At 42.9% G+C, this 15506-nt stretch overlaps 1 protein-coding gene across 2 annotated transcripts in view; it reads left to right on the top strand.

Annotated features, from left to right (window-relative positions):
* Positions 1-1572: 1572 nt before the first annotated feature.
* The window catches only part of RBM28 (RNA binding motif protein 28), a 30548-nt gene continuing 16614 nt past the window's right edge, over positions 1573-15506 (top strand). Inside the window, exons 1-10 of one of the 2 annotated variants that reach the window (XM_021699356.1) lie at positions 1573-1777; positions 6200-6358; positions 6659-6753; positions 7168-7243; positions 8123-8215; positions 8993-9064; positions 10060-10240; positions 10406-10548; positions 12116-12188; positions 14970-15079. In XM_021699356.1, the coding sequence (XP_021555031.1) occupies positions 1660-1777; positions 6200-6358; positions 6659-6753; positions 7168-7243; positions 8123-8215; positions 8993-9064; positions 10060-10240; positions 10406-10548; positions 12116-12188; positions 14970-15079 (1120 nt within the window). In that variant the 5' untranslated portion in view covers positions 1573-1659. The remainder of the gene's footprint in view (positions 1778-6199; positions 6359-6658; positions 6754-7167; positions 7244-8122; positions 8216-8992; positions 9065-10059; positions 10241-10405; positions 10549-12115; positions 12189-14969; positions 15080-15506) is intronic. The other variant, XM_044920060.1, reaches the window with a different exon arrangement.

Raw genomic sequence — 15506 nt, 5'->3', positions numbered from 1 at the left:
GAAAAAAGGAGGGAGGAATGTGGAATCCCAAACCGACTTTATTCAAATGACCCATCCCGTTTCCTTTGTCTACTTGTCTCTGTTTATCCTGGATAGGATTAAGCCCATAGCCTTAAAAATCTGTTTTGTATTTCAGTACTTCCTCTCCTAAGTTATGTGTGTAAAAATAACTGGCATTTTCTTTTGAGCATACATTATTTACGTGGAGCTAGGGCTTCATAAATCTGATGTTCAGTGTTCTCCCTTCCCCCCCCCCCCATTACTATCAACCAGTCATCCCATCCGTCCAAAATGTATTGAAAGCAAAAGGGGTTTGAAGAGAAACGGAAACTTACTTTTCACTGTACCTTTTGTACTCCTTGAATTTTCAGGTTATACCATTGAGAAGTTATTATTTAAAAAGTGCATTGGGAACTTTTCTCAGCTGGAACCCCTGCAGGGTGCTGCAGTCTTGCACACAGGTCAGTTCCTGAACCCAGTGGAATGGCAAATAGTCTCTGCTTTCCAGGTTCCCGGAGCACCCAGATCTCCTGCTGGTGGGTGAGATCCCTCAGCCATGGGTCTGTCTGATAAGCTGACCTGAGGGAAGGTTTTCTCCTGTCTCTGGGAGGACCTGCGTTCTGGGTCTGTGTGTATGTTATGTTTGCTTTGGGTGTGTTCTGTTGTCCTGTAGTGTGCATGTTATGATTTATTTGTAAGTTTTTAAAATTAATGTCTGTCTACCCCCACTACACTTCATTCTCCATGAGAGTAGGGACTCTTGTTTTAGCTCACCAATTTTATCCCTAGTGTCTGGTACATAGTAGGCGCTCAGTAAATATTTATTGAAAGAATGATTGTGTATGATATGTGTCTGTGTGTGCTTTAGTAGCTGTAATTTGTCCTCTAACTGTTACAGGCACGGTTATAGTTATCTATTATAGTGTGACAGATGTCTCATATTCTCTGAAATATGAGAATTCTTCAAATGATGTTTGTGATGTATGCATCGATGTGCATTCTGGTTGCATTTTTTTTTTTTTAAAGATTTTATTTATTTATTCATGAGAGACAGAGAGAAACAGAGGGAGAAGCAGGCTCCCAAGGAGCGGGAAGCCCGACGCGGGACTCGATCCCAGGACCCTGAGATCATGACCTGAGCCGAAGGCAGACGCTCAACCATCCGAGCCACCCAGGCGCCCTGGTTGCATTTTATACACGTAAACTGGATGTGGTGGCACCGAAGAAAGTATTCATTAAATATCCAGTACGTGTCAGATCCTGGGTGAGACGCCGAGCAAAAAACGACTTCCTCTGCCTGCCGTGGCACTTTGGGATCATCTCCTGGAAGTGAGATTTTAATCTGAGTAGGAGCTAGAGATGCCGGTTTCCTACAGTGGCCCGGGGGCGAAGAGGACCAGAGGGGCAGTACTGGGATTAGGGGGGTGGAGCCCCGCTCAAGAAGCTCCGCCCCCAGGCATGACCTTTTTTTTTTTTTTTTCCATTCCGGAACGCTTTTTCCCCCTCCCCACCATGTTTTCCTCCGGACTCTTTTGAGTCACGAGCACTTCCGGAATCTCCGGGCCACTTGGCGTGGTTGGCCTGCCAAAGCCAGGTCCTTGCGTCGCGTGCGCGGGCCCGGTTCCCTCGCGGTCTCGCGCGCCTCGGTTTCCCAGCCTCATGGCCGGGCTGACCCTATTTGTGGGCCGCCTCCCGCCCTCGGCCCGCAGTGAGCAGCTGGAGGAGCTGTTCAGTCAGGTGGGGCCGGTGAAGCAGTGCTTCGTGGTGACTGAGAAAGGTAGGGGGCGGGGCTGTCGAGGATAGGGCTGGGGTACCCGGGAGCGGGATCCGAGCGAGGACGCCCTCCCAGTCTTCAGCAAGCCAGATAATTCTGTATCCGCTCCTACGAGAAGGGGCTGGGCATTGAGTTTCTTTTCTAAACCGACTCGGTTCTGGGTGAGTCCATAGAGGTCCATTTCTGAAAGGCAAGGCATTGCCTCAGGGTTACATAGCGTTTACGTTCCGTTTCCTACGTGCGCTCACATACAAGATCTTATTTGGTAACAGTGTTAACATTTAATATTTAATACAGTTAACATTTAATAAAACATCAGTAAGGCTTATTGAGAGTCAACCGATTGCCAGGCACGGTGCTGAATTCCGCACGTGTTAATCTCATTTAGTTTTCTCAACAGTCTTGTTGGGTGGAGAGTCTTAACCCCATTTTACAGAGAGTAATCTGGAGCTTAGGGAAAATTTGGTAACTTTAGTTGAAGTTCGTACAGCTTGTAAGTAGCGGATCCAGAATTTGATCACCCGACCTGGAGCTCCTAACCAGTATGTTACTCATTTACTCATTTATTCATTCAAATAGTTTTTGAATGCCTGCTATGTACTGGGCACTGTTGTAGGTCCTGAGGATGCAGCGTGCACCAGACCAAGCCAAAAAACTTGCTCTTAAGTCTTCAAGATGGGGGAGACAGCCAATAAACAAGCAAGATATATAGTGGTTATGGTGGTAAATACTAAGGGGAAAAATAAGTCAGGAAGAAGGATAAGGAGTCTCTGTGAGTGTGGGGGAGGGGGTTGTAGAGGAGTGAGGAATGGCAGTTATCTATAGATAGAGTAGCCAGGGAAGGCCTGACTGAGGTGAAGGAATGAACATGTGTCTCTCCAGGAGGAGGAGGCTAGGCAGAGGAGACAGCAAGCTCAGGAATACTGAAGAAGACTCTTGGTATACTGAAGGAATAGCAGGGAGAGCAGGGTGACCAGGGTAAGTGAGTGAAGGTAAGAGAATTAGGAAGTGAGATTCTAGGGTACCAGATCATGGAGGACCTAAAGGCCATTGCAAAGACTTTGGCTTTTACTCTGAGATGTGAAACTACTGGTTTTGAATAGGGAGCGGTAAGTATGATCTGGCTTACATTTTAAAAGATACTCTGAGGCTGCCGTTGGAGAATAGGACAGAAGCAGGGAGACCAAATAGTAGGCTTCTGCAATAATCCAGGTGAGAAATTATGGTGTTGGACCGGGATGGTAGCAGTGGAGGTGGTAAAAAGTGATTGGAATACGGATATTTTTGAAGGTAGAACCGAGAGGATTTGATGGCTCAGATGCAGGGTATGAAAAAAAGAGGAGTCAAGTCTGATTCCCAAGGCTTTTGGCTTGAGCCACTGGGGATATTTACTTGTGTAATACTGCTATGTGCCTCATATTCTGTGTGATGCTCATTGCATCACTATGAGAAAGGGTTGGCATGTATTGCAATGAGAGAGAATTGTAAGGGTTTTAATTGTAGAGAAGCATTCCTTCCTCTTACCTAGACTTCAAGGACACTCAAGATGGGCACCTGATGTTATGTTTAGCTCCCTTCTAAGTCATCAGGCTGTCTCTGTAGGTGGCCACTTCTTTGCCTTTCAGCAGAACAACTGGTGGGAACTGGCATCTTGTGGACCCTCACTTCCCCCTATGGTATCTGAGTATGTGAGTAGGCAGGCTAACTGTGTGCTAATAATCCCTCCATCATTAGCTTGTATTTTGTTAATAACGGGATTGTCCACATGGCTCTGATTGCTGTACAAGCCATGACACCAGCCTGGTTCTTTGCCATTTTAAGTATAGATGTGGGTGAGTGAGAGAATGAGAGTGCTGTACAGCCGTGTTTCTTAAACTGCAGATCCTTACTTGTTAGTGGGTTTTGAGTGGGTCATGACAAGAATTTTTTAAATAGAAAGTATATGTATATGTGGTAAAGGATTAATATTCATAATTTTAAAATATTTTATTTTATTTTTATTTGTTTAAATTTTTTAAAAGATTTTATTTATTTGTCAGAGAGAGAGAGAGAGCGAGCATGAGCAGGGGAGAGCAGCAGGCAGAGGGAGAAGCAGGTTCCCTGCAGAGCAAGGAGCCTGATGCGGGACTGATCCCTGGGATCATGACCTGAGCTGAAGGCAGATGCATAACTCCTGAGCCCCCCAGGCATCTGTAAAGATTTTATTTCTAAATAATCTGTACACCCAATGTGGGGCTCAAACTTATAACCCTAAGATCAAAATCGCATGCTGTACTGACTGAGCCAGCCAGGCATCCCTTTGGTTTTATATAAAGAATATATATGTGTATTGGGTTCTACTATAAGTTACATTCATTACTGTGGGTTGTCAAAACACTTTGAGAAACACTACTGTCCAGTGCTTGATGCTTCTGTTCCAGGGAAGAACAGGCATTGAATGGGAATTCTCTTTTGGGTCCTCAGAATATAGCTGAGGTGTAATCTTACCTTGTATCCTATGTATGTGGTCTAAATAAAACAAACAAACAAACCCCCCCCCCAAAACCCCCAAAACAAAACCAACTCTATTCCCTTTTTGAAAGACTATATACTTTTCTTTTCAGATAGTCAGGATGTGTTGGAAAGAGTGTTGCACTTACAGGGATGGGAAGGAGGGAGGGGAGGTGGGATGAGGTCTTAGGAGTGGTGACTTAACCTCTTGAAGATGGGAACAATTTCACAGGCTGTTGTGAGGATTCAAGTAAAATGAGAGTGCTTTATGCAGACAAACAGTGAATGGCATTTGTTGTGAGTACATGCTTTTATTTTGGTGCTGAACCCCTTCACGTTTCTTTCTTTCTTTATTTTTTTTAAAGATTTTATTTATTTATTTGACAGAGAGAGACACAGCGAGAGAGGGAACACAAGCAGGGGGAGTGGAAGAGGGAGAAGCAGGCTTCCCGCGGAGCAGGGAGCCTGATGTGGGGCTCCATCCCAGGACCCTGGGATCATGACCTGAGCCGAAGGCAGATGCTTAACCCACTGAGCCACCCAGGGCCTCCCCCACCCCCCTTCATGTTTCAACTGCTTTGTTTTTGGTTGTACTGATCAGGAAGGGCCCTGACTTTTCTTGTTCTGATTTCTTTTTTTTTTTTTTTTAAGATTTTATTTATTTATTCATAAGAGACAGAGAGAGGGAGAGAGAGGCAGGCTCCCTGCCGAGCAGAGAGCCTGATGCGGGACTCGATCCCAGGACCCTGGGATCACGACCTGAGCCAAAGGCAGACGCCCAACCATCTGAGCCACCCAGGCACCCTCTTGTTCTGATTTCTGACAGTGAGTGGGCAGGCTTTTGTGAGAAGTCCCAAGAGAAAAACCTTGATCTCCAGATCACAGTATGCCTTCATAGTGCAAAGTATCAGCTTTAACCATTTATGTGGATCAGCGTCATGTGTTTGAGGGCTTGTACCCTGAAGTAGGTTCGAGGGTAGTTGAAAAAGAAGCGGAGCATGTGAGCTGTGTTTCTTCTTTGGGTAGTAGGCAGACTACCTGGTCTTTTCCTTTTTGATGCAGTAAATGACTTAAACATTTTACTACACAAAAATGTTAAATCAAAAAAAGCATACCAAAAAGGGCAAAGGTGAGTTATAGTTTTTATTTGCAACCATTCATCTGCTTGGTCCTAATATTCTTCTCTGTGGCCTTTATATTGGTGGAGTCCCATGGAAAGAACATGGGACTAGTAATGAGGAATTAATTCAGCTACAAACACCCTGGTGCATTAACCAGTTCACTTACTTTCCTCCGTCTCAAATTATTCATTTGGAAAGAAAGGATGATAATATTCACTTTACCTACCTTAGTGTGTTCTGAAGATGAAAGTGAGTAAGAGATTTACAGCTTTGTAAAGGTTAAGTTTGATATTGATTGCTAAGGTTTGGTAATAATGGTAATAGTATCTGCAGGCTCCCGAAGCAATGTTTATTGTTTATTGAGGTTCTTTTGTCAGGACCTCAGGCATTCATTTCTGATCTGCTGCATTATTGCATTGCAGTTTTCAAAGCTACCATACTTACCTTTCCCACCTTCTCTGGTGATGTTCCATTCTATTTGATGTTGAATTCTTCTTTGGGGATATAATGGGTATCATGGGTCCTCCATAGTCTCAAGGTTATCAGGAAAGGAGGAAGAAGAGCTAACAGTGAAGACACCAAATTAGAAGAGGAAGCCTAACAATTTCTGAGCAAAGTGGGGAAGGGGCCACTGATGCCAACTTTGTTTGTATCCCTCCTGAGAATTTTGGCAAACTGATAATAGGATGGTCTGGCAGTATATCTGCTAGTTAGGACTTTGAGAATTTACTGGTTTTTTTTTTTTTTTAAAGAGAGAGTTTACTGTTTTAGGGCTTTTGGCTTACAGTTCTCCCCCTCATCCTTCACTGTTCAGGGAGTAAGGCATGTCGAGGCTTTGGCTATGTCACTTTTTCTATGCTGGAAGATGTTCAGAGGGCCCTCAAGGAGATTACCACCTTTGAAGGCTGTAAGATCAACGTGACTATTGCCAAGAAAAAACAGAGGAACAAGTCCAAGGAAAAGGCGGAAAATGGTGAGTTTCTAGTAGGGAATTTTCCCTCAGGGTGAGGAAGGGGAGGAGGGGGAGGGAGGATAGGGGATAGCTTCTAAATTTAAAACTTCCTTAAATTTCCTTTTGATGTCCAAAATCATCTAATGTATTTTATTACTCATTTTTGTCTTTAATTCTAACTTTGGAAATCTGGTGGTTCTGGGTGTTGTCATACTTAACCCTGTGAGAAATGCCTTTTTTTTTGCTAGTAGCTTCTTTCCTGTGATGTTCTGGGCCTAGAGGCTGGATCACAGACTTATTTTGTTGCCTCTTATTTTTTAGAAAATTCAGAACCCCCAAAGAAGGAACTGAAGCCTAAAAAGCCCAAAGTGGCAGATAAGAAAGCCAGATTAATTATTCGGAACCTGAGCTTTAAGGTGAGTGACAGAGAACACTAACACGACCTGTTCTGAAGGCTGTTGGTGCTCACTGGTGGAGCTCCTCGGCAGGATGGTATAATTGGACATAATTCCTTCCAGGCATGAATCTTAGCCTTGTTGAATACAGAAAATGGGCCTGTATAAACAATTAATTAAGGATAGTAAGTGTGAAGATGCCTTCCTTTTGGGACACTACAGCTGAGATAGGGAGGGGAGGAAGAGCTCTTTGATATCTGTCTTCTTTGTCTGTTAGATCCAAAGCAAGATGTCTTCTGTTTAGAAATGTTTGATGTCCTAGGCTCAAAAGTAAAAAAGGAGTGAAAGTATTCAAGTTCTTTGTAATGAACTAATTTAATGGTTGATGTTTCATGTTTATTTTCTGTGATAATATCTTTTCACGTTTGGCATCAGTGTTCAGAAGATGACTTGAAGACAGTATTTGCTCAATATGGAGCTGTCCTGGAAGTAAACATCCCCCGGAAGCCAGGTACTAGCAAACCCTCGTTTGTTGTGGATTAGATTAAGATTATTTAGGGCGCCTGGGTGGCTCAGTCGGTTAAGCGACTGCCTTCAGCTCAGGTCATGATCCCGGAGTCCTGGGATCGAGTCCCGCATCGGGCTCCCGGCTCAGCGGGGAGCCTGCTTCTCCCTCTGACCCTATCCCCTCTCATGCTGTTTCTCTCTCTCTCTCTCTCTCTCTCAAATAGATAAATAAATAAAATCTTTAAAAAAAAAAAAGATTATTTAACATAATGGTGTTTTTCCATTTCATCCTTGAACTAACTGATATTTGAAGTAAAAATACAGGGCACCTGGGTGGATCAGTTGGTTGAACGTCCAACTCTTGATTTCAGCTCAGGTCACGATCTTAAGGTTGTGGGATCCAGCCCCCTGTGGGGCTCACATTCAGCACGGAGTCTGCTTGTCCCTCTCCCTCTGTCCTTTCCCCCCACTGTGCATGCGCGCTCTCTCTCAAATAAATAAAATCTTTTAAACAAAATAGAAATACAAGGTTCATGTCATACTCTGTGAGCCCCAGATGATATGATGTATATAAAGTATCAGGCACAGTGCTTGACACATAACAAAAACTCAGAAATAGTACTTATTCCCCCAATGGCATTTTTAGTTAGATCTCAGAACTAGTTTTAGAAGACAAGTTATCGTTTGAGAAAATGCATTTGCTCTCCGCAAGCTTGACTCAGGGTATCCTCAGCAGGAGGACAAAAGCTATTGCTTTGGGCAAGGGGCTGACTGGTTGGCAGGGCTTGGGTCATCCTGCCAGCCCAGGTTGCTGTAATGTCCTTCTTGGTGTTCGTTGGCTCCCCACCTGCTGCCTCTAACTTCTTTGTACATTTGCACACAGATGGAAAGATGCGTGGTTTTGCTTTTGTCCAGTTCAAAAACCTTCTAGAAGCAGGGAAAGCTCTCAAAAGCATGAACATGAAAGAGATAAAAGGTGAGTTTTCTGTACCCCTACTGTTCACCCAGATATTTCTGGTGTTTGGTGAATTAGCACAGTAACCCACTTTCTACATTTTCAAAAGGTGTTTGAATTGTTGAGCCTTACTGATAATATAGAAGCTGTTTGGTGAAATATTCCTAGTGCTTGATCTTAGGGTTAAACTTGAAAGAACGCATGCCATTATTCGCTTTACTTTGTTTGGGAGATGAGTATGCATTTAAATCCTTAATGAAAAAATGTCCCTAAAATAATCACTGATAGATGCAGGTTCTGTCCGGGGGCTGTGGGTTTTGCAGGTTTCTCTGTCTTGGTTGTGGTCACTCTTCAGCACCCTTCAGCTCCCGTGGGCTGTTAAACTGGCTGTGTTCATTTATTAGATACTAAAGAAGGGCTTGGTTTGGAGACTTTGTAATTTCTGTGCAGAGTGCAGATTATTCCAGAGCACTTGTTTTGCCTCTTGCTTAGTCTAACTAGAGACTTGTCTGACTGGAAACACTGTTCCCATTCTTTCTTTCTTTACCTTTTTACTCTCTCTTACCTCAGGTGTGGGGGCTGTTGTAGAAAGGCAAAATAACTGTTTACATTGATTAAAAAGTTTAAGGGTTAAAAACGGTAGGCTACTCTGAGCTTTATTTCAGGACCAATATTCTCTGAATTAGCAGTTTCTTTTGTCTGTTTTGGTTCTATCACTGTCTTGGATGAATAGGAAGTCATTTACAAGAGACTCTAAAAAGAGGAAGACCTTTCTGATGCTACTTTTCTATCTGACAGGGCGGACAGTAGCTGTGGATTGGGCCGTGGCAAAGGATAAATATAAAAATACACAGTCTGCCTCTGCCCCAGGTAAGATGTGGTGATATTGGGTAGGAGGGGTTGTATGTCCTGGGGTGGGTGTAGAAACAGCTCTACCTACGGTAAAATTATAAGGGAACTTGCTTCTCAGTAAGAATACTGGGTTAAAGATACCAAAAGCACAAGATTAACGGAAAGAATAAGACTAGGGATTAAGAGAAACTCTGAGTTCCTGTGGGCTCAGAAGTGAGCCTAGAGCTGTTTGTCGATTCATGTTGTACCATCTGGTGATCTGGTCTCAAAACATAGGGTCTTTTGAGTCTAAGACCACTCCTGGGTATGAATGTGAATGAGGAGTGGGACCTGAGTTCATTGTCCCCTCTGTTGCCTGTCCTTTCCCACTTCTCATAAAATGATGGAATATTAAGAATAGGGAAACTTAAAACTTGAGGTTTTTTTTAGAAAGCAGGTGGCTTTTAAGCCACCAGGAGCTCTGAGAAGAGAACTCACTGGGATGAAAGTTCATGGCCGGGCCCCAGAGTGAACATGGTGCTGGCTGTGGCGTACAGCGGGGCGTACAGTATGGTGTGCAGCGGGGTGTACAGCGGGGCGTACCGCGGGGCGTACAGTATGGTGTACAGCGGGGTGTACTGTGGGGTGTACAGCGGGGTGTACAGTGTGGCGTATAGCGGAGCGTACAGTATGGTGTACAGTGTGGCGTACAGTGTGGCGTACAGAGGGGCATACAGCGGGGCGTACAGCGGGGTGTACAGCGGCAGGCTGTTTGCAGAGGCTCAGTTGCTACCTCTCTCATTCCGACGAATGGGACGGGCTTCCAGGGAATCTCAGTGATGAGGGCTTTTTGTTGTTTTTGCTTTTTTCCCCTCATACTTTCTCTTACATGCAGTAAGAAAAATACTGAGAAAAATAGTTAAAGTCCTAGTCCTAGTCCCAATGAACTAGGAACTTGGGGTATTAAGTTAAGCTTGTCCAAGTTAATCTTGGATTCTAAATGAATTCCTAACTTTCTTTACCTAAATGTATAGGTGAGGAGAAGAGGCCTGAATCTAAACATCAGGAATTAGATGAAGAGAATGGCAGGGAAGAAGAGGATACAGAAGAGGAAGAGGAAGAAAAGGATGACACAGAAGACGAAGAAGAGGAAGAGGAGGAGGGGGAAGAGAATAAAAAATCAAGGGTGACCAAGCCTGCACAGATTCAAAAGAGGTAAGCAGCTCATTTTGTTCTGAGACAACAGACGCAGAGCTAGGCTTGTCTCTGGGAGGAACAGTGATGTCTTCCCTGCCCCCATCACGGCAGAGGCGACATGTGTAATGACCGTGGACAGACCCCTCTGACAGCCCAGATCCTTAGTTCTGACTGCCATTGCAGAGCAGTCCGGAAGGCCGCACCTGCAGAGAGCAGTGAGGAGGAGCATTCTGACGACGACAGCGACCTAGAGGAAAAAGAGAGTATTGATGGCGGGGAGGAACTGGCTCAGAGTGATACCAACAGTGAAGAGCAAGACGACGAAGGTTTGCCTGGGATCTTTGTGGACCTTTATGTTTAAAACCAGTTACTGACAAATGTGCATCAGTTCAGCGCATAGCTCTTTTTAAATAGGGCCCTAAGGTGTTCTGTCAGATTTATGTTTCAGTGCTGGAAAGGATATCTTTATATTCCTTCTCAAGATTTTTGTTTTGTCTTTTAAATACGTTTGGAATAGTATTTGAGGGTTAAGATTCTCAGGGAATTTAAAACCTGGCTTAATGCTGAGGCACTACTTCTCTTGCTTATCCAAGATGAGTGAGTAACTGGATAAGCAGGATATTGTATCCTAACACCAAGTGGATTTTAAACAACTCTTAGGAGTTGAGGTGGGGATAAAGGACCCCTTGGGGCATTTTGGAAAACTGTAATCAAACCCTGTTGCTCCCTTTATAAAGATTGTTGGGCATAAATTCAACTCATTTATTGAGGGAGGCTGGTCATTACAGAATGAGGAATGGTCAATAACTGGTTCTTTAGTTTAAGTCTGGCATGTTGGTTTGGCCATATAAAAAATCTGAGGAAATAAGCTTTTTCCATGAGGAGAGAATGGTAGACACCTTAGAATCAAAGAAGCTTCTATACTGATGGGACTATGAGACCTTGCATTTAATAACCAGCTTCATCTGTCTCTTACCATTTCTTTACCTTGAAAAAATGATTGATTCAATACATAATGATGGCAGAAAATTAAAAAGGATAGTGCAGGAGAGTAATATAGAAAGAAAAGTTCCTCACCACTCCCCCCAAGAGTCCCTCAAAGTAACCACTGCAGTTTCTTTCATATTCTTTCAGAAATTTTTTATGTATATGTAAGCATATATGTCTATTTTTAAAAACAGTGAGTCTTCCTTGTACCCAGGTCTTCAGCCACTTAGGACCCCTCCCCAGAGACAACCAATGTTAAAAGTTTCTTGTGTATCTATCTTAATACTTTTATTAATTTTTTTTAAGATTTTTTAAATTTATTTGACAGAGAGAGACACAGCAAGAGAGGGAACACAAGCAGGGGGAGTGGGAGAGGGAGAAGCAGGCTCCCCACTGAGCAGGGAGCCCGATGCGGGGCTCGATCCCAGGACCCTGGGATCATGACCTGAGCCGAAGGCAGACGCTTAATGACTGAGCCACCCAGGCGCCCCATATCTTAATACTTTTATAAGCAAAAACACGTGTGTGCACACACACGTCAAATATAGTGTATGTGTGTGTGAATGTGTATTTTTTTCTCCTCAAATGTTCTTAATGTTTAGACTGTCACAACAGTATATATGAATGTCTTTTGTCCCACACCCTTACCACATCACATTTCATCCTTTTTTTTGGTTGTTGCCAATCTGTTGGAATAAAAAATAGTATCTTATTCCTGGTGCTATGTTTTTCTTGAGTAAATTTGGGCATCTTTTCATGTATTTAGTTGTATATCCTTTGTTCACTTTTAATTTTGTTTTTTCTTATTCACTTATGCAAGGTTTTTACATATCTAAGAAGTTAGCCCCTTGTCATATGGGTTGCACTAAGTCTTTTTCAGTTTGTTGTTTTTTCTTTTTACTTTAGATGTGCAAGTCTCAAAGAAAAAGAAGAGGAAATTACCCTCTGACGTGAACGAAGGGAAGACTGTTTTTATCAGGTATACCTTTGTTTGTTTGTTTGTTTTTTAAGATTTTATTTATTTATTTGAGAGAGAGAATGAGAGAGAGCACATGAGAGGGGTTAGGGTCAGAGGGAGAAGCAGAGTCCCCGCCAAGCAGGGAGCCCGATGCGGGACTCGATCCCGGGACTCCAGGATCATGACCTGAGCCGAAGGCAGTCAGTCGCTCAACCAACTGAGCCACCCAGGCGCCCCTATCAGGTATGCCTTTGGTACCTTAAGATCTGCTATTTATGTTGCCCTCACAGGTTTTTCTTTTCTCCTTTTTTCCTTTCTTCTTTCTCTCTTTCTTTATTTTTGTAAAGATTTTATTTTTAAGTAAGCCCTACACCCAGTGTGGGGCTCAAACTCACAACCCCGAGATCAAGAGTCGCATGCTCCACTGACTGAGCCGGCCAGTCGCCCCACTCTTTTTTTTTTGCCCCCCCGTACTAATTCTGTTAGGTAGGCCAGAAAATTAGATGCCTTTAAGACCATGAATACATCTGGCCCTAGTAACATAGCAAACAGTGAGAATATAGGAGAATCAGAACTGCACACAGAAGATAAAGAGCAGGGGTCTCCAGATTTTGTCCTCATTTACATTTCCTTCTTTGTAATCGGAGTAGCATCATTTGGAATAAATCAGTTCTTCAGCTATTAGAAACATCTTGCTTCTGGCTTTTGTTTTAGGGGAAGTGCTGGGGAGGGGTGATACCGCTTGTCCCAGATAATTTTTCTCTATGCCTAACTTACCTTTTAAAGTAGTGTCCAGAATAAAATAAGGCATCCCATTTGTTTCCAGGAAATCTTAAGGAGGGAGTCAGGTGGAGATGGGTTTTATTCCATGTTGCCATTGCCGTTTTAGTCCTACTGACTGTGGTACATTGGCCATTTCATAGAGCCAGGATATCTTTAGGATACCTCAGGCATGCCTTCTTGTCCTTTCTTTCTTTCTTTTTTTTAAAAGATTTTATTTATTTATCTGAGAGAGAGTGAGGGAGAGAGATAGAGAGAGAGAGAGAGAGAGAGCGCACAAGCAGGGGGAGGGGCAGACAGAGAGGGAGAAGCAGGCTCCCTGCTGAGCAAGAAGCCCAATGTGGGGCTCGATCCCAGGACCCTGGGATCATGACCTGAGCCGAAGGCAGATGCTTAACCGACTGAGCCACTCAGGCACCCCCTTTCTTGTCCTTTCTTAAGTGCCAGTGTGCTAGGGCTATTTGGGTCTTATTTTAAAGATGTGTATTTTATCTTCCTCTATAGTCTTTTAAGGTTGTTTTTATTATACGAGTAACTTATGCTTATTGTAGGTAATTTAGGAAATAAATGAGCAAAAAGACACAAAATATTAACCTTAATGATTGCTCAGAGAACACCCGTGCACATGCCCATATCATAGCTGTTTACAAAGATGAGTTTAGCCTTCATAAGCTGCGCTGTAGCCCATTTTCTTCCTTCACGGCTTGTCTCTTCATAATTGTTCTTATTGTGTTGTTTGGAATGGCCATATAAATAATTCTGTATTTGTAGAGGATGCTGTTTAATAGGAAGGAGGAAATGTCACCATTCCTTACTATTTCTACATCTTTTAATGAAACTTAGGAAAATAAAGGATGGGAGAGAGAAAACTATACACAATGAGACAAATTAGAAGAAGTGACATGGCTAGGATATGTCTTATTGCAGAACATTTTTTTGTTTCGGTTACTTCATAAGATGGAATTGTTTATGGGGTTGTTAACTGAGTATAGAGAAGAAAAATTATAAATATTTATTGGGGACCGTTTTTTTTGTTTCTTGTTTTTACCCTGGAAGGATGTGCATAGCTGGGGAAATGAAAGATCTTTATAATGTATTGAAAGTTGGTAGAACAAAATCTTCTAACATCTTTTAATCCCATCAAGAGAAATAAGTGCTTTTCTTGTTTTGCACTTAGCTAGTAAACTTTACTGTGTTTGCTTTTGAGTTATTATTTTGAAGGATTTTCTGGCTTTTGTAAAGTTTTAACTGAAATCTGGATTTCACAGCAACACAGAAAGGAAAATGGGTAATCAAGAGAGACAGACAGACACATGTACACACTTGACTTTTCTCATCAGCCTGCTGTGAATCTTCTGTTTGTAATAAGAGAAACTAATTTTGGCCAATGTAAATGAAAAAGCGGGTTTGTTGGATGAACATTGGGTGGTTCACAGGATCAAAGCTGTCGAAGAGTAAACCTTAAGAAGGAGATGAAAATCTGGGATGTTTTGGGCCCCAGCTCTAGGAGGCTGTGGGTCTTTTCTCTGGGAACACTTACTGCCTTTTTTTTTTTCCTTCTCAAGGCATAACATATATTCTGTAAAGTGCATTAATCTAAATGTACAGCTCAGTGAAATTTTTCGTGCATATATATCCATGTAACCACCACCCAGATCAAGATACAGGATATTTTCAGATTTCTGCTTCCCAGAAGTTTCCTTTGGGTGGGGTATTGCTATTTTGAAATGAATCTGCATCAACAGCTTCTGGCCTTTGTGTATGTCTGTTCAAGTTTTAAATTCCTGGGGGAGAGAATCTGATTGACATAGAAAGGCTAGTCAGTTATGGATGAGGGGCAGAGTCACACGTCAGAGGCTGGGCCACTGGGGGCCTCCCCTATGTATTGGTACTATATCTGAACCCCAGAGGGTGGTCATGAGCAAGAGTACCACTCCACTTGGTGTCTTACTCACCTTGTACTAGAACACAGGATCTCACTTTAGTAATTGACTTTTCTTGTGACTTGACTATCTTCCGTAGAAACCTGTCTTTTGACTCAGAGGAAGAAGAACTCGGGGAGCTCCTCCAGCAATTTGGAGATCTTAAATATGTCCGTATTGTCTTGCATCCAGACACAGAGCATTCTAAAGGTACTTGTTGTCAGCTTGTTAGGCCCTAAAAAGGTGGAGACTGCTGCCATGGACACTGACTAGGTTACTTGAGAGCATAACGTGTGTCATTCTGAGGGGTCTACAGTCCATCCAGCCCAGGTTTCTGTGGTCCATAGAAGCACCAAGGACATTCTGAGGTTGTCTTCCAAGATATCAAACTCAGCATCTTTAATGGTGCTGCCAGCCACAGTTTTGTCTAAGCTTTTTAAGCCCTTGCTTATTTACTTTAGGGTAATGAATTCCATTTGTTGTTCTCCTTTGAATTTCAAATGTGATAGCATCTCATGGTTATTAATCATTCCACATTGCTTGAAATTACTGGGATCTTTTTCAGTTGCTTTTGTTAGAGATGGAAGCTAACAGAAATTTTGTTGCAGTGGCAACAGTCAGAAGGAAAGCTGTATAT

Source organism: Neomonachus schauinslandi, chromosome 12 (assembly GCF_002201575.2).
Source record: "Neomonachus schauinslandi chromosome 12, ASM220157v2, whole genome shotgun sequence".
Taxonomy (NCBI): Eukaryota; Metazoa; Chordata; class Mammalia; order Carnivora; family Phocidae; genus Neomonachus; species Neomonachus schauinslandi.
The sequence above is the reverse complement of the archived record's forward strand: the minus strand, read 5'-3'. Positions and strand labels throughout refer to the sequence as shown.